General features: G+C 39.0%; 2 protein-coding genes across 2 annotated transcripts in view; both read left to right on the forward strand.

The window, feature by feature from the left end:
• Positions 1–4845, forward strand: part of cab39 (calcium binding protein 39) — a 68027-nt gene extending 63182 nt beyond the window's left edge. Inside the window, exons 8-9 of the mRNA XM_080185559.1 lie at positions 560–703; positions 1784–4845. Coding sequence (XP_080041685.1) covers positions 560–703; positions 1784–1972 — 333 coding nt within the window. The 3' untranslated portion in view covers positions 1973–4845. The remainder of the gene's footprint in view (positions 1–559; positions 704–1783) is intronic.
• An 8425-nt stretch (positions 4846–13270) lies between these two features.
• The window catches only part of itm2cb (integral membrane protein 2Cb), a 51306-nt gene continuing 40832 nt past the window's right edge, over positions 13271–23744 (forward strand). Inside the window, exon 1 of the mRNA XM_080185560.1 lies at positions 13271–13507. Coding sequence (XP_080041686.1) covers positions 13415–13507 — 93 coding nt within the window. The 5' untranslated portion in view covers positions 13271–13414. The remainder of the gene's footprint in view (positions 13508–23744) is intronic.

The raw sequence follows: 23744 nt of genomic DNA on the forward strand, positions 1-23744 counted from the left end.
GTCTTTTAATGGAGCGAAGTGCCTATGTATGCCCTTCATGGACTATGGCTAGTTACTTTATTACCTACCCAGCACTTCACGTTTAAATTACTAGCATTGGGAGGCTGAGGAATTTGGAGGAAGCAGTTGCCAAGATAAAATGCTGAGGGCATATTTTCTATCAGCAACAATGGCAAGCGATGGTGTTATCTGAAGGGAAGATGGCATGGAAAGATGATCACAATTGTCCACAACAGTAAAAATGATTGCCCTTCAGATTGCTTGTGTTAATTGAACGTACCCTTGAATCCATTTTTGTCTGTGGTGAAGTTTAAATTCATTTTTTAATCTGTAATTGGATTTGATCAGCTCAGCTGAAGGTTGTTGCCTTGCAGACTTGCAGCAAAACAGAAATTTATTTCTTTGCTATAATGCTGTTTTTCTCTTGCTGTAGCTTTAAGTTCAGATTGTAATGAGTTTTGACTGTTATACTTTGCAAATGCAGAAAAGCATTAAAAAGGCTTCAATGTAATTTCTATTAAGTTATGTAAAATGACAACTTGAATATTCTGTTATTTAGTTACTTGGCGAACTTCTACTCGATAGACACAATTTCACCATAATGACGAAGTATATCAGCAAACCAGAGAACTTGAAGTTGATGATGAATCTGCTGCGAGACAAAAGCCGTAACATTCAGTTTGAGGCCTTCCATGTATTTAAGGTATTAGGACATGTAACGTATCTGCAGGAATTTGGACATATGTAGTTGTAAGGTGAAAGATGTAATAGTGCCTTGGTTAAGTGTCAGATTTGCTCAGTGGTAATTTACCTGTGGTGAAAGGTCACAAATTGAAATCCCACTCCAGGATTTATGACACTTTTTGGGTCTAAATTAAAAATATAAAGGTTTAGAATTTCCACTGGAATTGAATAACTTGGATGAAATTTTGTTGTTTGTTTAATTCCAAACATCTAACCCTGGTGAACCTCGATGGGCTGAATGGCCTGCTTCTGCACTGTAGGGGTTCTATGCGTTGCCACACATTTATGGCTTTTTTCATTGACAGCTTTCTCAGAAACTGGCAAAATCCAATCTGTTGAATTGATCTCATGACCTAGACATGTTTGGAGGTATACTTGTGGTTAGCAGTAGAAGGTTTTATAAGTGGGCCATGAAAAATGTAGAATTCTTCAGCATGTCAAAAACCTTGTTTCTAAAGATGGTAGATTGGTAGGAGGTTAATACTAATGTGGAGGCAAGGCCTGTTCCACCCCTTGAGTCTTTGCTTTGATTGTGGACTCTTAATATGCAACTGCACTCAATTCTCCGGGTACACAGAGGGGCTTTTCTAGCCTAATTCACTAAATGTAAATCCCATGGAATATGGTGCAATACCTATCTCCATGCTGCACTCCATGGAGTTGATTGGTGTTATACATCATAATTTCACTTCCAATTTTGGCTGATCACAGTTCCCATACAGGAAAGTTAGGCTAGAATTGCCTTAGTTATATTCATTTCTTAATAAAATAATTCCATATTCACTGAATGTTGTACAGAAGCTAGTTTTTGCTTTAGCACTGAACTAGAGATATTTAAACTGTTTACAAGCATGCCTAATATTGTTAGATGAGTACTTTGAGGAATGTCTACCTAATTCAACAGTGTTCTTTGCCACCCAAAAATAAAATTTAGTGTTTACGTTGATGTTGTGTTACAGTTCATCTTTTTAAGTCTGTATCCACACACTGTTTGAAAAGATGGTCCTACAAAGATGTGAGCTGTGTATTCTCTCTCTAGGTGTTTGTGGCCAATCCAAACAAGACTCAGCCAATTCTGGATATCTTGCTGAAAAACCAGACCAAACTGATAGAGTTTCTCAGCAAGTTCCAGAATGACAGGACCGAAGATGAACAATTCAATGATGAGAAGACTTACTTGGTCAAACAAATCAGAGATCTAAAGAGACCGGCACCCCAAGAATCCTAAAGCTGTGTTATAAAACAGAACAGAATTTAAGCGACTGCTGTCTATTATTGAACATCAAGCACCCTTTTTCGATTCTTATGGATTACTGCTAATCTGCTGTCCAGTGAACGGTTTATTTGTTTTTTTTTGTTTTGAAGTCAAAGATGAAATTTAGCTGCTGCTTTCCTGCGTATTAGAGCACAACATGGACTTTGTCTATTTCAATGACAAAAAAGTAACTTCAGTGTAAAGACCACCTTATGGTGAAGAGGGTACATGGTTTATGTAAGCAGGTTTTTAGAAATTAGAATGGGTTGATAAAGGAAGGAAAACAACAGTAAAACTGAGATTGCATGCCTGGTTTTTAATCCACTTGCAAACTGCTGTAAGTTGGTCATGGCTTTGATCTGCGTTAACATTTTAAAAACATACACCATAATCATAAGGATTAAAGTGCTGAATCTCCATATCGATTTTTTTTTCTCTCTATGGATGTGGTGCATTACTTGTGATTTAATTTAGCTGGAAACATTTTTCTATGGTGTATGTTTTCACAAGTCACTTACTAGCATTTGCTCACAAAATGGTTTAAAAGCAAACTCAAACCTTAATGTGGGTTGGGGAGAGAAATCAAATACTGGATAAAATTCTCTTTCTAAGCTGCAAAGCTATGCGCAACTGCTGTAGAGAAATCCAGCCTGCAGTGTTGTGACAGATTTTTTTCCCCTTGTGCTTTGCAGGCAGATTTCCCAGTGGATTGTGTGTTCCACCTGTGACATCTTTTCTAAAAACCAGGAAATTTATTGGTGATAAAATGGAAAGATGAAGTACTGCGTCTCCCCTTCCTTAATTGCAGAATGTAGTGTTAAAAGCTAGATTTCTTTGCATAGTTGTACACAATTCTGAATGCTGGCAAAGAATTGTAGATGAGAAGTTTTTTTCAAGGGGTGTGATTATTTCCCTTAATGTACTAAGTAACTTTCGGGAGAATTAATCTGTTGGGAAGGGGTTGCTCTCGGTGAAAAAGAATGTACATAGGCCATTCATTGATTTATAGATTTTGCAGGCTGTTTGATTTACAAGAATTGAAAGTACATACACATTCAGACAGGTTTTAGTTATGTTAATTTTAATTCCTATTTTTTTGTTTTGGAATTAGCATTGAAACTCTGCATTTCATTAGAGGGATTTGCTGGTTCCTTGTACATAACTCTTAGGCCGCTCAGTTCTAAAAATGATTAATTTGTACAGCGGAAGAATGTTATTGTATTAGTCTAACTATTTACTTAATATTGAGTTTTGCATATGAATGCTGATGTTGTTTGAATATTTCTGCTGATCACATGAAATTGCTGATGAATATTTGCAATAGAACAGCATTCTGAAGCCAATTCTGTATTTATGCTATTTGCTAATGGGCTGCTGTGATCAGGATAGGCTAATGTATAAACTGGAACCCCCCAAGAGACTGGATTTATGTTCACCGATAGTGAGCCCTACACATTCAGTTAAGCATTGGGACTTTTTTAAAAATTGGCTTAAGTAAGCCTGCAGCAAGGTTCTTTGCTTATGTGTCCTTAATATAAACTTACCAAACAAAATGGTAGCTACTAATAAATGTATTGCTGTTTCATTTCAATCCAGTTGATAATTTTCCGATCTTGCCTTGAAATGTACTTGAGCTTTAGATTCCAGTGTGGCAGGGTTCCACATTTATTAAGTCAGAATACGTTTGAAGAAAATGAGTGTAATTTTCAAGAACATCTTTGCTTGTAGTGTTTTCTGATAAGGTGATACTTTTCAGTTGTATATTGTGAATGATGCACATTTAACAACCTAGATGTCAATATAAACTACCCCCACATGCTTTTTCAAAGCTAGTTTTAAGAATATTTATAAAACAACCTGGACTCTTACTTGCTTTCACCTGATGACAATTGCATGTTAAGTGGTGGAGTGACCTTTTTATACTAATTGTAGACCTATTTCATTGGGATTCACTGATGTGAAGTTGGCCATATCAAACAAATATTCAATATTTTAAATTCCTGTGGTGTAACTGTCAGAATTGCATTCATTGTCCATTAAACCATATCAAAATATTTTAACAACTTGACCAAAGGCAAGTAATATCACTGTTTCAATAGCTGAGGAGTTGACAAAGCCCAGCGCTTAGCTTAACCTTCTCACATCTTTACTCCTTCCGTTTGACACCTGGTTACCTAGCTCTGCATTCACTGTCAGTATAATATCATTCACTGTCAGTATAATGTGCAGTTTTAGCTGCCCCTGTTCATGCAAGTACAAACTTGTTAAGGATACGTGTACAATTCTCACTATCTAGAACCGGTTATTTTTGTTTCATTGAAAATGCCCTATGGGATTATTTTCCTGTAACTAATGCATCACTTGATAGCTACGTAACTCAGCAAAAAGCTTTTGGTTATTGCACTGTCTGTTTTGCAAGTATGTCATCGTATTGAGAATTGGAATCTATGTATTGTTGAGTAATAATATGCTGTGCAATCCTGACTATAATTGGGTTGGAAATTAAAGCATGAGGTCACTTTAGGAAGATGCCAAATATATGAACATTTCAACCATAGCATGAGTATGGTTAGAACACTTGTAAGCTGTGTCGTTTGTAAGCCATATATACCCGAATGATGCTGCAAACTTGGGTTGTATGGAACTGCTGCACTGGAATCTTCAAGTACTATGAAACATTGCCCCCTCAGAGATTTCTACAGGATGTGAACACAGTTTTTGAATAATTAGGACTGCTTTAAGATAGCAGATCTTGCTAAACATGTCCTGTCTCCCTAGAAAACAACATTTAATGTCAGAAAGTCTGGCCCCAAGGATGCAAATAAATTTTGATTTAAATGTACAAATGTTTGTGTTTATTTTTGAGATTTAAAGATGTGTATTGTTTGGAGAAGACTGCAGTTCAGTCATTGCTAAACTGCAATTTTGAATACTGAAGAGCTGTCAGCAGCCTTGAATATCTAATGTGTACATTTGTCTCAATTTTCAGCCTCTTTCCAAGCAGTTTCCTTTAGTTGAAGAAAGGATTGCTTCCAATTTAAGGTATGATGTGGAATAAGAATCAGATTGTCACTAGATGACATTGAAGCAAAGTAGCTGATTTGGACATTTTGAGACTGAAATTCAACAAGGGCACTTTTTTGAGACCATTTTGGTATTATCTCTCAGGCTGCATTAAAAATTCTACATGCTTCCATTAACAAACAGAAGGTTACTACAACCCAGAATTTGTCATAATGACAGTAAAACTGTCAAGCTCCACCATCTTTACTGTATGAAACTGACAGCTGCACAAGTGCAGTTCAGTAGATTTAAGTTGCTGTGAATGATGCCATGCTCTTCTACAGGGTGTGCTGATGCAGTTTTTGAAGGTGTGCAACTTATGACCAATACTTGCTCCGAAAACCTTTCTTTAAAAAAAATCCTTGTTGGAACTAAACTTTTTAACCATGTTACTGAATGTGAATTACTACTGTTTTTAAATGTGGAATGTCATTCCTACTAATTATAAAATTCCACATTTTAAAATTTTTACCTTTTATATTTGACACTTCAATTAAATTAATCCCATGACTATGGGCTAATCATTATTTTCTATAAAATGATTAAAAAGTGAAAATGCTTTTGTCACAATTTGATGTCTGAGAACTCTTCTTAATCTGGCTGCTCAGCCTGCTGGATGGATGCCAGGATTTTAGATGGCATCAAATTGGAATTGATATCCTAAAGCTAGCTTGTGAAGTTTTCTCAAATCAATGGTAAGCATGGTCCCTTTGCCACTGATTGCAAAATCTTGACCACTATTTTCAGAGATTCTTAGGACTTGGAAGGTCATTTGGCCTTTTTGAGCCTGCTCCACCATTTGGTAAATAAGTAGTTGATCTGCTTATAATCTCTTTATTTTCCTGTCTTTTCCGCCTCCTTTCTTTCCTTTCCTCCCCTCCCCAATAGCCCTTGACTCCCTTGTCTGTTCAAAATATATCCAGTTTAGCCTTTAATAAATTCAGTAACCTAGTCTCCACTGCTTTCTGGGCAAGAGAATTGTACATACAGATAATCCTTCACATCTGTCTTAATAGGCAGACCTTTTGAGTCCTGTCATTCTAGTTTCCCTAAAAAAAAAAGTGGCTACCAGAAAGCTTCCTATCATGTTCTCTCAGGATCTTGCAAGTTTCAATAAGATCACATGCCTCATTTTCCCAAACTCCAACGGGTATAGGCCCAACCTGTTCAACCTTCATAAGACAAGTGCCTTTTCCCAGGAATGTGTCGAGTGCACCTTCTCTCCACTGCTAACGATTATATTTTTTATAATTTAATTTTCTGCATTAGATTAGAAGATAAGTACATGATACCTAAGCTTCTACCTAAGCATTTCGATTCCTTCAGTCTGCAGCATTGAACTACATGAATGTTTATATTCAAGGTTTATATTTGTACAATAACTCTTATCAGCTGACCCCAAGCTAGTACTGAATAAGAACACTGGAAAACAATCGTAAGAACGCAGTATTACTCAACTCACTTTGCACCATTGTACAAAAAATATATTTTTCATGGCAGAACCACAAAGCCTCCAAGTTGAAGTCAACTACAATCTGTCATTAAAATGTCTGAACCTAAGCCTATTATGGGCATAGTGCTAAATATGGTTGAGAAGGTGACTGTATTGTAATAAATATCATTAATTTTCTGTGACAGTAAAAAGTTTCAGAAAAGTCACTATCAAACCTAGTACAGTATAGGCCAATTTTCAATGCCCGGAGAGTGATACCAAAACGTAAGGAATCTCCACAGTGAGGGGGAAGAAAACCGATGGATAAGGTATCACTTGTTTAACTTTTCCTGTAATAAACCAATTCCTAGTTACGGTTTGATTTCCTGAAAATCACAACTCAAGTGAAACAACTTTGTGAAACATTGGTTCCCACAGGAATCTATTGAAACTGTAATTGGGTTCTGAAGGACTTTAAAATCAAAAAAAATTATTATATCCTCAGCAGTTTTTTATATTGCTAATTTCCTCCATTGGTAAGTGAAATAACCTTTATCAATTTGCCATACACCCTGCTTCCTGAACCATCTCTCTGCTCCTCTTGGTTGTTGTGTAGTCCCTGCTTCTCTGCACCCCCCCCGCTCTCTTCCTCAAAATCTCCAAGCTGTGGCATCTCCCTTCCCTGATGCTGTTGTTGTTTCCTTATCCTGGGCATGTGTTCCTAATGAAAAGATTTAAAGCTGGAGCTCCAGTGTTATGGGAGTTTGGTGCCAATGGTGCAGAAGTGCCAAACAGGAGCTGCTACAATCCATTTTTTAATACTCTTGACCACAAGGAGATCAGCTGCATTGCAGGAGTATTCGAAATAAACATGGATTGTAGCAGCCCCAGCTTGACATGAATGCACTATTGAGACCTGTGCTTCACATTGGAGCAGCTGCTTTGGCCTGGATTTGGATCTTCAAATGGTAACCTAGATTCAGGAGAGGGTGGGTCAGGAAGTGGAAGGTTTGATCAGCACGTGGGTAGGGGAGTGGAGGACAGGAGGCGACAACGTTCAGGGGGCGGGGGGGTTAAGAGGGGAAGGAGAGGCTGCACTTAAGGGACTTTGGGGTGGGCACTTCATTGAGATTACAGGCATCCATTGAGAAGTTAATGTTAAAGTGCAAAACAACATTAAATGGGGCAGTGTTAAACAGGACTTAGCAACAAAGAATTCTTGTGTAGTTACAAATACATTCATCACTTCCTGCACAAACGTGATACCATGTGCAATCTATCTTTCCAAATCTCTCTCTCAAGGATCTCACTTTTCCACTTAATGGGTATGGCCCTCGAGTCACTTAGTCATAGAAGTTTACAACTTAGAAACAGGCCCTTCGGCCCAACTTATCCATGCTGCCTGTTGTTTAACCCTGAAGCTAGTCTCAATTGTCTGCTTTTGGTCTATATCTCTCTCTTTACATCTTATCCATGTAACTATCTAAATGTTTTTAAAAGTCAAAATTGTACCTGCCTACTACTGCCTCTGGCAGCTTGTTCCAGACACACCACCCTCAGTGGGGGAAAAAAAATTGCCCCTCTGGACATTTTTGTATCTCTCCTCTCTCAAGCTTAAACCTGTCACTGGCATGCATATTCTATCAGGTGCCTGAATAGAGTTGATGCTCACCAGGCTCATTGCTCATAACAGACCTCAAGATGCAGATTTCCAGAGTTCCTTTTTAACTGGTCAACCTCTACACAATGTTCATGGTCTGCTGTCAGTACAAATACTCAGCTCTTTAGCACGCCTGAGTTCATATTGCTCTCAAGAGTCGGTCTCTAAGCTTGCTTATACGTGGCTTTACAAGTGTCTGGTGTTGTATTTTATTCTTATTGCCAAATAAAAGATGGATCTACACACTGTTCTAAACTATCTGTTCAGACTGGATACCACCAGTTTTCTTAGCAACTTCAGCCATTTGTAACTACTGACATGATGTCATATCCAAGAATATCAATTATTACCTCCCCACTTTCAAATTTTTAGTTTCTTTTGGGGTTTAAAGGGATACCTTTCAAAAGAAGAGAATCTGGGGTTTCACAAAAGGAGTGAGGCAAAACAGTTCAGCAGCTATATCAGGTTTTTCTTTAATATAAAGCATGACAAAAATGTAATAGCAAGTAGAATGGTTCTACTTGGGGTCTAAGCATCTTTTCTTACTTCTATGCGTATACAATTTCCATTTTGTCCTATTGAATTTGTGCTAAAGTGACATTGAAAATCACTTTTTTGGGGGGAGGGTGATGTAGTAATTTCAACACTTTCTAATATGTTAAATATTGAATGATTACATTTATGCTAAAAGTTAACATTTCAATCACAAAGGGCTGGTTGGGATTTTGTGACATTAATTCAATCCTCTGGCCAGTTTTCTCTCCTGTTTCTGAAACCGTTCACATTTTGATATCAGACCAAAAAGAGACCAAATATTAGATTTCCATTAAGATGATAAAAATAAGTCTGATTTTTACCTACTCTTGTTCTTCTCTCTTGCACCTCCATATTGCCTTGAGACATTTTCTATGTTAAAAGGTGCTATAAAAATGCAAGTTTTTTTAAAGAAAAATCAAATGCTGTACTTGTTACCAATCTGCTTATGAAGCTTGATTATCAGCTGAAGACCACAGTTTCCAGAGGAGGGAGCCCTTGTGTTAATTTAAAATTGCAGTATTCTGCTATTTTCAGTAATTTCAATCTTAGCTTTCAACACCTCAGCACACCATACAATCTAAACAAAGGTTTAAAGTAAATGTTCTAGCTCGTCCTGATTAGTGCTTGTGGTTCCAGTTGCTTAGTAATTTCATCCTGTTTTTAGTGATTATTTACCAATAACTGAAATAAGGCGAACTGGCTATACTTTTTTTTGAAAAGGGAAGCCACATTTTAAGCCTACAGTTCTCAAACAATTTTGCTACCTACAGAATTTTGGAAAATTATTGTTGGAGCTGCTGCATCTTCTCAAGATAACTGGTTGCAAGCCATCAGGCTGTAGCGATTTGTTTTAACTACGTTGTGTAACTACTTGAAATAATTGTCTCCGGACGGTATCCCTAACCAGCTGTACTTGACACCCACTTTTAATTGGTTTACAATTTAAATATCTACCTCATCTGTGAATGTTGAGGCAAAGTATTTGTCTGTTTCCACCTCATTTTTCCAATGCATGCTTTGTCACTTTAATCTATTAGTAATGCTAAGAATGGAGATACTGTCATGATACTAAAATACCCATAGAAAACCTTTTTAATGGATTTTGCTTATTTTCTCTCATACTTGCTGTTAGCCCCGTTAACGTTTTTTGTCGCTTTCTGTATTTTTACTATCATTATATGCACTGCAAGCACTTCTTCTGTTTTAAGATTTGATCGAATTCACCTATTGATCCGTCGGATCCTGGCCTTCAGTATATTTTGTAATTGGAACATGTGATTTTTACCCGTTAAGCCTCTGTTTAAATATCTCAATCATTTACTATTTCCCAGTGTCATGCTATTTCCCAGTTTTTTTCACTTAATTTGGGCAATGTCTTTTTCATCACGGTATGTATTTTTTCAAAAATACATTTTTTTTCTTTTTCTCAATTTGCATTATGTAGTGGTCACTGCTTCCCCATGCTCCCTTAGATTTGGTGTCTAATTACCCAGACCTTACTAAGTCTGTGCTTCCCTGTTGGGAGTAACTTTTTTAATCCAAGAAAACCGTTTTTCAACACATTCTCTACTGATTTATTTTTGGATAATTAAAATTTCCTACTGTTCTAACGACTGAATCATGCTTCTTTCATTTGTCGATGAATGTCGTCTTTGTATATACTGTGCAAACACAACTATTCCCATTATATTTAGTACATGCTGATGGTGAGCCAGGCAGCAAAATGCCATTTTTACAAAGCTAACGGGTGGAGTGGTGCAACACAAGACTGAGATATTGCTTTTAACTGTACATTTGCCCTTTGATTTAAGTTGTATTGTTAAGAGATAGACAATGATCAGCCGCCATTAATTGACTTATTTTGATGACAATTTCTTTGAGACGAAAAGACAGAAGATAAATATTTAATGTGTTGATTTTTAGATCTCTCAGAATTAACTAAGTAGGAATGAAAGGGAATAGTTTAAATTGTTCCAAAAGTAAAGCACTATAAATGTTGAAAATCTGAAATAAAAACATTATGCGGGAAATGCTGAGCTAACCCGCAGGCATCTGCAGAGAGAGACAGAATTAATAGAAACATATATCTGTGCTCATCTAGTTCTGGCCCCGTCTGTGTCGTAATTTTAATTCATCCTCCACTTGTGGCTATGCCTTTTAGTTGTTAGGCCCCAAGCACCTGGAATTCCCTCTACAGTTCCTGTACCTTGCTGTCCTCCTTTAAATTAACATCTTTGACCAAGTTTTTCATCATCTGACCTAATATCTCCTTTGGCTCAGTGCTGAATTTAGTTTTATAATGCAATTCTGTTTTGCAGCTCCATTGCTTGTTCCTGGTGACCAACCTGGGTTAAGGGGAAGAGGCTCCGGAGCTGGAGATACAGAAACCGTGGGTCAACCACAACATTAGAGAGTGCTTCCCTTCAGTAGAATGTATTAACCTCATGCAGCCTAGTGCTGTAATGTTTGCATTTCCAGACTATAATGGCCATACATGAACCTGCTGGTCATTGCTATAAAAATGACAGCCATGCAGACAACTGCACAAGTGTAACATTGACACCTGATGCAGACTAATGGCAGTGCACCAACAATTAACACATCATTGGGGTATTTGTGCTATTAATTGCTAATTTTAATGGTTAATTTGTGGAATTGCATAATAAATCATAGGGGGACTAAGGTCAAGAGAATGTCTTTATCGCTAGCAAATTCTGGAGATTGGCAATTAATCATACAACATTTATCCCTGAATTTGCTAGTTGCTTTACGCATTAGCAACCATGTATTGTTCCAGTAAAATTTGACCCTTTTTTTGTAGCTTGTAATGTCCAGCCTTCTGAACTAAAATCCTACTTAACCTTTAATTATTCATTCATTTAATTCAATCTTTTGCAAAAATTGGTGCTTTCACCTGATTCAATTATATTTGAGTACATAAGATGACTCATGGCGGTTTTCCGACTTTTGTTCACAACAGTGGAACTCAACCCTCCAGATATCTTGCTGCACGTCAGCCAGATAGTTCCAATCTGATAATTCTTCACCAAAGCGTTCAGAGAAAAACATTACAATCTCAGCTCGTTTAACCAGTTCATGTGACCACACCACAGAAATGTTGTCCTGATTTGTTTCTATCTGCTTTAGATTTCAGATTCACCATTACTGATAATTTTCTCAAGCAAACTGTGTTATGGTCAGTCTATCACTATTACTCAATGTTCAGCCAGTGGATTTTGTAATATAATTTAGTACGCGAACTGCATGTTCTCATCTTGTAGCCGCTGTTTTTTTTAATTCACTTTAGGCCAAAAACAAGTCGTCAAAACGATTTTTGCTATCATGATAACACAGTAGCATTTATAGTATATCTTGGTTCAATTCACAAGTTAACCATGCATGTCATGCTGCCTGTAGTAGTAGGCCAAGTTACTTTTCTTGATCACAATTTCTCTGCAAGGGTTGACTCGTTTTTCTTTGCTCGGTTCACTAGAACTGTCTGTTCTACTGTCGTCAGCGGTTGTGGGTGTCTGTGTTTTCCATGGTCCCCTCTTTTTAAGAATTATTCAGTTCAGGGTGGTGGAGCTATCGGGCGCTGTCAAAACACTGCAGGTTTTGTTTGAAACAAAAAGTATTGATAAAGAGAAATCAGTTACAAGGTAATGTGGCTAAGGCTGCCTTGCTCCAGTTCTTACATGCTTAGTGGCTGCTGGGTGATTGTGCGTGAGAGGGGACTGTACCTTCTGGTGTGAGAGCCAGGTGACTCTCTTCTACTATGCTGCCTTCAAGGGTCAGACCTACAATCACCACAGGAATTTTCATTCATGAATGAAGGCGTTTGTATTCTCTCTATTTCCATTCTTCTGCCCTCCCCCCCCCCCCCCCCCCCCCCGGGGGGGGCTGGTTTTTGTAGAACTGGCAGAGTTCTCCATCCTTTAACTTAAGCCACGGGAAGCGGTGTACTCTGGACTGGGGAGAAACCAGTACCAAAGAAAAGCTTTCATCGCAATGGAAAAACAATCACAATTAGGGATACAGTTTACAGATGTAAATCTATAAGAGGCAGAATCACGAATTAAAAGCAAAAGGCTATCACTGAAAGGTGAAGTCTCTCCTTGGCCCTATGTATTCGAAGCTGACTGTGCTTCTCCTTGGGCTCATTCTGGTTCTTTAGATACCCATATGGGTTAAACACTAGCTAATGGGCTGCTTTGATTTTTTTTCAATGTTGCACCTAAACTGATAACCTATTACAACAACACAGGATACGGTGGACTAATACTGCAAAGTAATAAATATTCAATATTTCCAAATCAACAAATGTTAGCACCTCTGTTTGAAAACCGACTTCCCACCACTCGCATCTTCCATTTTGAGCACACAAGGAAGTTTTGAAATTTAATACTGCTTTGTTGTCTGAAATAAAGAAAGTGGTATTTGCAAAAAAAATACGTTCCTCTTGAACATATATATGAAAGCAACTAGCGGGAGAAAAGCAAGTTCAGCACCTTCCGTCTCATGCCAAGCTAAGAAAATGAACACAAAAGGCGTTCCCTTTCCACGCACACACACAAACCCTGAAACTTCCGGAAGCCAAAGGAGGGAAACCGAAAGGGCAGAATCAGAAGCAGGAAGCGCAGACAGCTGGCGACATTGTTCATTTATTTTGGGGGAAAACATACGATTTGAAGAACGAGCGAGAGAGTTTTTCTAAAAGGAGAAAATGGTGAAAATCTCTCTCCCCGCAGCTCTGGGGCAGAAGCCGGAAAAGGCAGAGAGCGAAGCGGATAAAACCGAGATCCTCATCCCCCAGGATGTAAGTCTGTTTTTGATCAATCGCTTGACAGCAGCGTCACAGCCGCGAACACCGCTACGTTTCCGAGTCCGGAATGTTTTCGCGGACCGCCAGCCACACAAGCTGGGTCTGCAATTGGCATTGAGACCCCCGGGAACTGGGGAGTGAGGATGGGAAATGATGAAGCGCGTTGGTGGCACACCACTCAGCTTGTGCTTCCCCCACCCCTCTGCATTTGGACAAAACGGTGATCTGGGGCAATTTGCACCCTCTGTGGGTTACGCTTTTCGCCCACTAACCCCCCACAGCCCACATATTTACTGCCTTTGCGAGGAAGCTTTATTTTACTTAAAACTGATAACACAGCACAAAATGGTGAATTTCTAGAATGTCACAGTTAAAAAAAGAGACGTCGAATGGGGGAATTATATTCCGGCAAATTTCTGCTGCGTTTTTATTTTAGAAATTACATTTTGGTTGTATCGAAAATAGGTTGGTTTTAGCAGAACAGAAATATGTACTTTATTTTTAATACTAATTATTTACGTTCCATTCACCCTTCGTGGAACAGTTAATGGGGTTATTTCACCCGAAATCCCTTTGTGGGTCGCGTTATGTTGCAAAGCAGTGACAACAATGTTTATAGTTGGAGCTGTTCAAAACTATGTTCAACTTGGAGCCGGGAGGCAGAGGCTAAAACATGAGTGGGAGGAAGGGATACGGTGCAATATCCAAAGGAAATGCAGTGAGAAAGCCCATTCTTCACGTAGCAGTACTTTTACAATAAGGTTCATCGCTGTCGCTTTAATTTTAAAAGTGACATTTTTTAAAAAAAGCTAGTCACAAACTTAGAATAAATGCATTTTGTGATCATTCTAGTGGAGACGAATCTGTCAAGGACTATTTATCTTTCGTCCCATTCTAGCAAGTTCTACTGCAATGTAATACATCTCAAATCAAAACCCAAGTATTGCTACATATTTCAGTTCTCAAAATGTTCAGATGCTAATTTCAGTTTTAAATATTACACAATGGAAAGAATTGTAAACACAAATGTTGAATTACGGATTTGGTGACTGTCACTGACAATGGAGATTTACAATTTGGCAATATTTTAATTTTATTGAAATCCAAGTATCGTACCCTGCAAAAGATGCACTGAGATTCTGATATTTGCACTTAACCTATTTTTTTGCTGCACTGTTCAGATATTGTCTTGATTTCTCAGAAGGATTAATAAAATCCAAAGGGCATCCAGTATTTCACACAAGTTATGATGAAGCTTGATAAAACAGTTGGTGGCCTGAGCTGAAGCATTGTGCCCAGTTTTGGACACCGTGCTTCCAGGAGGTTGGGAAGACGTCAGGGAGGGAGGGCAGCGAGAAAGTTTATGAGAATGGGAAGAAGAACTTCAGTTTCAGCAATTGGGCAAGTTGGAGAAGATGAGAGTATTTGCTTGAGAAAAGAGAAGGTTGAGAGGAGATTTGATAGAGGTGTTCAAAATCATAAAGGTTCTTAACAAAATAGACAGGGAGAGACTATTCCTTTTGCAGAAGGATTGCGAACACTGGTTTGGGGTGACTGGTAAAAAATTCAAAGATGTTTTTACTCAGTGCATGGCTAGCCTTTGGAATTGAATGACCTGAGAGTGTGCTGCAGACTGTCTCAATTATGGTTTTCAAAAAGGAATCGAATAAGCACCTGAAGAGTATAAAAAGCAGACCACATGGAAAGAGCAGAGGAGTGGGACTAGCTAAACGGTTTTTTCAGTGAGCTGGCTCAGGCCCCATCGGCTGAATTGCCTGCTGTGTTGTTATGATTTGATCGTCTATACTAAGGTGACAAACTTGAATACTGACCATAGACTGTGTTGAAAACATTTCTTTAATCTACTCAGTTTTTAGGTAGTCTTTATTGTTTTGTTGTATAAGTTGACATGCTGAAAAGTAACCAGAAGGAATGCATCCCTATAGAGGAAAGTCCAACTTCCATTTAGCTGTGGTACGTGGGACATTACTCCAGTAGACAAATACCCATACTAAATGATTTCTACCACTGGACTTCTTCTGTGAAAGTGTTCCAAGTTGGCTGTTGGAAAAATTGCCATTTTATGTTGATAAACTAGGGATTTAGTGTACTGGTTAAATATCATAATAAACCTGTTTTTAAAAATTAATTCTTAAAATGTGGGCATTGCTTGCTAGGCTAGCATTTATTGCCCATCCATAATTGCCCTTGAGAAGGTGGTGGTGTGCTGCCTTTTTGAACTGCTGCAATCCATGCATTGTTGGGGACAGGAGAATTTGGCAATAGAAAAGTTGTTGAAACAATGATTCCGAAATTACTGATGGCAAAGTCCCCCCACAATCATAGAATCCCTACAGTGCCGAAGGAGGCCATTCAGCCCATCGAGTTTGCACCGACCTCTCGACAAAGCATCTTACTCAGGCCCAACCGTTGCCCTATTCCCATAACCCCACGTTTACCCTGTTAATCCACCTAACCTACACATCTTGGTACACTAAGGTGCTACTTAGCAAGGCCAATCCACCTACCCAACACCCAAAGGTGGACTGTGGGAGGAAACCAGAGCACCTGGAGAAAATCCACACAAAAACAAGGAGAACGTGCAAACTCCGCACAGTTTATCACCTGAGGCCAGAACTGATCTTGAGTCCTTGGTGCTGTGAGGCACCAATAGTGCCACCGTGCCACAAAGGGCAGGTAAGTTTAGCAAAATAAATACAGAAATTGCTGGAAAATGTTCAGAAGATCAAGTAACATTAGTGGAAAGAAAATAGTGATAATATGTCAGGTTAATGACCTTTCATCAAAATCATTTTAATGGTATTGTTGAAGGTTAAATATTAGTAGGGACATCCAAGAGAATTTCCCTGCTCTTTTTTGAATAGGGTCGTGGAATCTTTTATCTTCACCTTAAAGGTCAGGGAAATCTTAGGTTTGTAACTCATCTGAAAGACAATACCTCTGACTATGCAACATTCTTTCCGTTTTCAAGTGAAGTTTCCACTTCAATTCTGTTTCTGGAGTAAAACTTGAATTCACAACCATCTGGTTCAGCGGTGAGTGCTACTATTGCGAGTCAAGACTTTTTCCCATGACAATCACTATGGAGCACTACATAGGCAAAGGAAACAGAAGTTTAAAGGAAGAACTGATTGTTCTCAATTAAGAACTTGAGGCAGTGATCTGCAGACCACAGGATCTAACTCAAGTCCTAGTCTCCTATTTGTCATAGCTTTACTGAAGGAGCATTGTGCTTTTTAATATTCTTGAGGTCAGCATTTATTGCCCATTCTGAGTTAACCTTTGAGACAGAGTGAACCAGTTATACTGTATTTTCATTATCAAGTATGAACCTTGTGCTGAAATAGTGGATTCATATGTAGTATGCCTTGCTGTGAAAGAGGGATTCCACTATTTCATTGAATCTCTTGATAACTCCTAAAACTCTCCATTTACAGCTTCTTTCAAATAAGCATCTTTTGTCTCAAATTTTACCCAAAAACCTGATGTCTAACATTTTTCGAAAAAACTTTTCTGCAGTAGGAGATCATGTGAGAGTGAAAATGGTCTGGAGATATTTGGTTTTAAACGGAACTGGCTCAACAACTTGGTCACAGAATTTAGTCTTAAAGAGAAAAGATAAAGAAAATGAGATAAAGAAAATGAGTGGTGTTTAGGGAGGGAATTTGCAGTGCTAGGGACATTGGCAGCTGAAGGCATGGCTAGCAATGGTAGAATGACTAAAATTTGAAATGCACACGAGGCTGGAGTTGAACAAGTGCAGAAATTTTGGAAAGTTGTAGAACTGGAGGAGGTTACAGAAATAGGGAGAGAAAACGTCATGGAAAGATTTGGAAACAAGGATAAAAATCATAGAATCCTACAGTGCAGAAGGAGGACATTCGATCGAGTCTGCACCGACTCCGATCCAACCCAGGCCCTATCCCCATAACCCCATTTACCCTACCTAGTCCCTCTGAAACTAAGGGGCAATTTAACATGGCCAATCCACTTAACCTGCACATCTTTGGACTGTTGGAGGAAACCGGAGCACCCAGAGGAATCCCATACAGACACGGCAAGAATGTGCAGACTGCACAGACAGTGACCCAAGCTGGGAGTCGAATCTGGGCCCCTGGTGCTGTGAGGCAGCAGTGCTAACCACTGTGCCACCCATAAAAAAAATTAAAACATTAAAGTCAACGTATTGCTTAACTAAACAGTCAACATAGGTCATTGAACACAGGGATAATCAGTGAGTGGAACGTGTGGATTAGTGTGCAGTCAGCAGAATTTTGATGAAGCATTGATTTATGGAGGGCAGCCAGGGATGAGCTGGTGTGGTAAGTATAGAGGTAACAAAGACATGGATGAGAATTACAGCGACAGAGAAGCTGAGGCAAGGCAGTCAGACAACGTTACTCAGGTGGAAATAGGTGGTATTAGTGATGACTTGCAATTGTGGTTGCCTGGTTGGATACTCGTCTTGGAGTTAAATGTAATACCAAGGATGTGAACAGTCTGGATTGGCCTCAAAAGTTGCCAGGGAAAGGGAAGGAATCAGTGGTTAATAAATGGAGTTTGTGGTGGGGACTAAAGAATGTGTCTTTGGTCTTCCAGTATTTGGAGAAAGTTTTTACCATATTGATGAATATAGAACCAGATAAAAGCAGTCTGACCAGGGCTGGATGATGGAGGAGAGATGTTGGAGAAGGATGGCATAGTCAGTTATGTCCACGGCTGCTGGAGGGTCGAGAAGGCCAAGCGTGGAGCATTGTCAAGGTCAAAGTCATGTAGATTACCACTTGTGACTAAGATAAAATAATACACCATATCTTGTATCAACCAGTACAGATGCATGTAAAATGTGCAACCACTATGTGCAGTTTTCAAATTGCTTAAAAGCTTGCGGTTCTATCTGTGGGGGGAAAATAGTGAAAGAAAAATAACGATTGAACTACTTCATATACCAATTCAATTAAGTTTGGTACAGTGTTAATCCCTGAAGAGGATTCAGAGCAGATTGTTATGAAATTTTGAAATTATGAAAAACCTTTATGGTTTACTCAAAATATCTAAAAGGTATTCTGCACTGTGATTGCTTACAGTTTTAAACAACTAAATTAATCAGTATCCTCATAGAATACACATGTACGAGTTTCCTGAGATTCAGGGCATTCAAAATGAACTATTCTGTCTTCAGAATGCAGTTTCTATTAATGCTTCTGCTAATATAATACTGCCTGTTTGTACTTTATCAATTGGGACTGAATGTGACACTTTCTTGCAATTGAAAGTTTAGGACATGCAGTTCAGTTGCAAAGTAAAATTGACTTAAAATTCATGATAAATTATTAAATGACTTTAACAAAAAGTACAGCATTTGATGAACTGCATCTGCTTCAGCCAATTTATTAAGAATGAAGCCCCGTCATAAATTTCTTGCACTTAATTAGGATCCAGTTTGTCACCATTAGAAAAGAAATAAGATCCAGTTGTTCAGCCTGAATAATTCTCTTACCGTTTATCCCCAATTATTACAAATGCCTGGGAACACCACCACCTAGATGTTCTCCTCCAAGTCACTTAGCATCCTGACTTGGAAACATATCGCTGTTTCTTCACTGTTGTTCATGTCAAAATGCTCCCTCAGTAACAGCGTTGTGGATGTACCTATACATGGACTGCAGTGGTTTAATAAGGCAGCTCATCACTACCTTCTCAAAGGCAATTGTGGGTAGGCAATTAATGTTGGCCAAGCCATCAACATCTCATAAATGAATATTAAAAACGGTGCTACTGAGGACCGGTCATTCAGTGGAGGGTTGTTACTTTCATGAATGACCTCCATTTTCCATTACACTCCTGACTTGTGCCTTGTAGATGGTGGACAGGCTTTGGGGGGATCAGGAGGTGAGTTACTCACTGCAGGATTCTTAGCCTTTGACCTGCTCACTATTTATATACCTAGTCCAGTTCAGTCACTAGTCAGGATGTTGATAGTGGGGGGGTTTCACTGATGGTATTGCCATTGAATGTCAAGGGGCAATGGTTAGATCCTCTCTTATTGGAGATAGTCATTGTCTGGCACTCGTGTGGCACAAATGTTACTTGCCACTTGTCAGCCCAAGTTGGATATTGTCCAGATCGCTGCATTTGAACATGAACTGCCTCAGTATCTGACGTGTCACGAATTGTGTTGAACGTTGTGCAATCATCTGCGAACATCCCCACTTCGGTCTTCATGATGGAAGGACGACCATTGATGAAGCAACTGAAAATGGTTGGGCCTAGGATGCCACCCTGAGGAACTCCTGCAGTGATGTCATGAAACTGAGATGATTGACTTTCAACCAACACAACCATCTTCCTTTGTGCTATGTATGACTCCAGGGTGTCAACTGGAGACCTGGGAGTCAGTTTTGTAGAAGAAACAGGAGATTTTTTAAAATTAGAAATAAAATCAGCCTGAATAATTCTCTACCATTTATCCCCAGTTACGACAGCTGTGCTGCAGATTCATGTCAGTTTGCAACACAAATAGGTTTTTAATGTATCTGACCTCAATTACTGCACTTGTTTATAAAGATGCAGATGTTATCATAAAAATTGCCCTGTTTCACTTAAGTTTAGACTGAACTATTGACAACAGTCACTAAGAAGTGGATGCATCCAATACAGTGTTCCTGTGCAGCCACCACAGAATAACTGTGTTCATCATGTACTGATCTATAAAACATATTAATTATTGCCTTTTTTTCCTTTATCAAGATAATGCCTCTACTTTCATGTACTATCCTGATGATGTTCATTTGTTAAATAGACTTTATCTGCTTTCTACATCTTCTGAAGCTGAGGTGCAGTATAATTAGAAGTGCTGCATCGCAAACCACTACTTGGAAGATCTCTGCATAACTGTACAGAAGGAAACATACTTGAGCAATTTTCTTGCATACACACTGTTTAGTGTGCACAAACCTACAATCTGCAGGATCAACAACAACTTGCATTTCTATTGGATCTGTATTGCAGCACAGTGCGATGGGGGAAAGCAGCATTGTGGTATTGTTACTGGACTATTGCTCTGAAAACAATCCCACCCTGGAGGATTTTAAATTCATTTAATTAACATGGACTAACAAACTATGAAACCATCGAATTGTAGAAAAAACCATCTAGTTTACCGTACCTCAGGGGAAGAAATCTGGCATCCTTACCAGATCTGGCCTACTTGTGACTCCACAACCAAGTCAATGTGTTTGGCTTTTAACTGCCCGCTGCAAGGGCCTAACAAACCACTCAACTGTAGGCAGTTCACCAAGGCCTGCTTAAGGGCACCTAGGGATGGGCAAAAACTGTTGGCCTTGCTGAAATGCTCACATTCGTTGAATTTTTTTTCACATAAAAATTTTTTCATAGAACCACTCAAGGGTAGATGACCAAGTGTCTAAAGAGGGGTTTTACAAAGCATCGAAAGGGAGGTAGAAGAGCAGAGAAAAAGACAAAGGATGGATCACACCAGACCTCATAAAAATGAATTGGATAAAAATGTAGAATTATAGACAGAAAATGTGGCAAATATATTTTCGGTCAGCCAGCATCTGGTGAGGGGACCTGTTAAAAGTTTAGGTTTTCATCTTGAATGCAGGGGTTGCTAAATCCTCCCAAGTGATCTCAGCATCTTATATTTAAGAGCATGTCGATAATGTCTAACTATCAAATAGCAGAGACCATGGATATAACAACAGTATTTGCTGAGGGTCCATCTGAATATTTGTATTTTTCACACATGCCCCCATGTGTACTTCTGCTATCATTTTGGAAGGTTACGGAACAAACACTTAGCAAGACGAGGTCAGAGTGGAATTGTTAAGCTACTTATTTCTGAGCAAGAGAAAGGTACTAATCTGTGGTTAAAACTAGCTTCATTGAATTCAAACAGTACAACTTGTCTTCATGTACAAAATAATGAACAGCTTCAGATTCCTTACAACAGTGGATCATATTGCTTCACTTAAACAAATTAACTTCTAATTACTCTCCTTTACGATGATCTTCTGAATCAGGCAAATGGTTGTTGTCCATGCAACTTTCTGTTTAACATGCTGACTGTGTCTGACCTTTTTTTAATCTGTTGAATTAGAATCTATAAATATTAAACAGGCAGTTGGTTGCTCAGCCAAATTGGGATGTAAAATTCAGTTCTTGCAGCACTTGTGGTTTTAGTGCATTGGGTGCCATTTTGGCACAAGAATGCGACTGCTGTGAGAACACACACCTGAACCATTTTGATATGAGCATTAGGAGTAGGTGTCAGAAGTATGCAACAACGTTCATGACATTCACCAGTGTGTAACACTGACTTAACACCAGCACTGCCATTTTTGACCTCGCTGACCTCCTCTCAGCACACAAAGCTGGGCATTGTATTCATCAGCAGGAAGCCACCTCCCCCATCCTCCGCACTATTTACAGGGATCATCAGCCACTCTCAGATTGGCACTGGCGAAGTGATATTGTCACTGACTATTCCCCCAGAGAGCTTTAGGAATCTTGGTTCAAATCCCACCACGGCAGATGGTGAAATTTGAATTCTATAAAAATCTAGAAGTATTAATCAAATAATGATCATTCTTGTATCTGGTTCACTGATGCCCATTAGAGCAGGAAATCTGTCACCCTTATCTCATCTAGCCTATATATGACTCCAGATCACAGCAATATGGTTGACACTTAAAATGCCTGCTGAAATGGCTTAGCAAGCCACTCAGTTCAAGGGCAATTAGGGATGGGCAATAAATGAAACAAAAAAGAACTGAGAATAGACTGTAAACTTATGAGGGGTGAGAGAGTGGATAGGGAGGATCTGTTTCCTTTAGCAGAGAGGTAGTGGTCAGGAGGCACAGATTAGAGGGGATTTGAGGAGAATTGTTTTTCACTCAGATGGGGGTGGGAATCTGGAATTCATTGCCTGTCATCATGTTTAAAAAATACTTGGATATGCACTCATGCAGTAATCTAATGGGCTACAGACTAAATTTGTAAGTGGGTTTACATTGGATAGCTTCTTTTTGGCTGGACAGTGATGATAAGCCGAATGTGCTCCTTCTGTGCGGTAAATTTTCTGTTAGTATGAACAAAAAGCTACTCTTTTTGACCCTGCAGCATTTTCCAACTCTCCTTAATAAAAGCAAAATACTGCAGATACTGGGAATCTGAAATAAAACACAAAATGCTGAAAAACTCAGCAGGTCTGGCAGACTCTGGGAACAGAGAAAATAGAGTTAATGTTTCAAGTCTGTATGACTTCTTCAGTTAGAAGTCTCAGGTTAAAGTTCTACAGGCTTATTTGTTAGCAAAAGCCACTAGCTTTCGGAGTGCTGCTCCTTCTTCAGGTAAGACTTGCCTCATGAAGGAGTAGTTCTCCGAAAGCTAGTGGCTTTTGCTACCAAATAAACTTGGTGAGACTTCATACTATGTTTACCCCAGTCCAACGCTGATATCTCCACATCACGACTTCTTCAGAGCAGAGTCTGCATGCTGTTAAAAATTTTGAGGTTTGTATATGTCTTCATTGGCATATTTGTTAAATTTTAAAAATTCTTCCATGGGATTTGGGCAATGCTGGAATTTGTTGCTCATCCCTGGTTGTCCTTGAACTGAATGCCTTGCAAGACGATTTAAGAGTCAATTACATCGCTGTGGGTCTGGAGTCACATGTAGGCCAGATCAGATAAGGATGCCAAATTTCTATTCCTCAACATAGAAACATAGAAAATAGGAGCAGGAGTGGGCCATTTGGTCCTTTTGAACCTGCTGCACTATTCATTATGACCATGGCACATCATCCAGCTTGATAGCTTGATCCTATCTGCTCCATATCCTCTGATACCCTTCATCCCAAGAGCGATATCTAACTCTTTCTTGAAAACATTCAATGTTTTGGCTTTCTGTGGTAACAAATTCTACAGGCTTACTACTCTCTGTGTGAAGAAATTTCTCAGTCTTAAAAGGTTTACCTCATATCCTTAGACTATGACCGCTGGTTCTGCACATCCCCACTATCGAGAACATACTTCCCGTAAACACCCGGTCTAATCCTGTTGGAGTTTAATAGATTTCTATGATATCCCCCTCATTCTTCTAAACTCCAGCAAATATAATCCTAACCAACTCAATTTCTGCTATTAGTGAACCAGGCGGGTTTTTGCAGCAATCAATGATATCTGTC

The sequence above is a fragment of the Carcharhinus amblyrhynchos genome, chromosome 3, assembly GCF_965287045.1.
Source record: "Carcharhinus amblyrhynchos chromosome 3, sCarAmb.v2.hapA, whole genome shotgun sequence".
NCBI classification, from domain to species: Eukaryota; Metazoa; Chordata; class Chondrichthyes; order Carcharhiniformes; family Carcharhinidae; genus Carcharhinus; species Carcharhinus amblyrhynchos.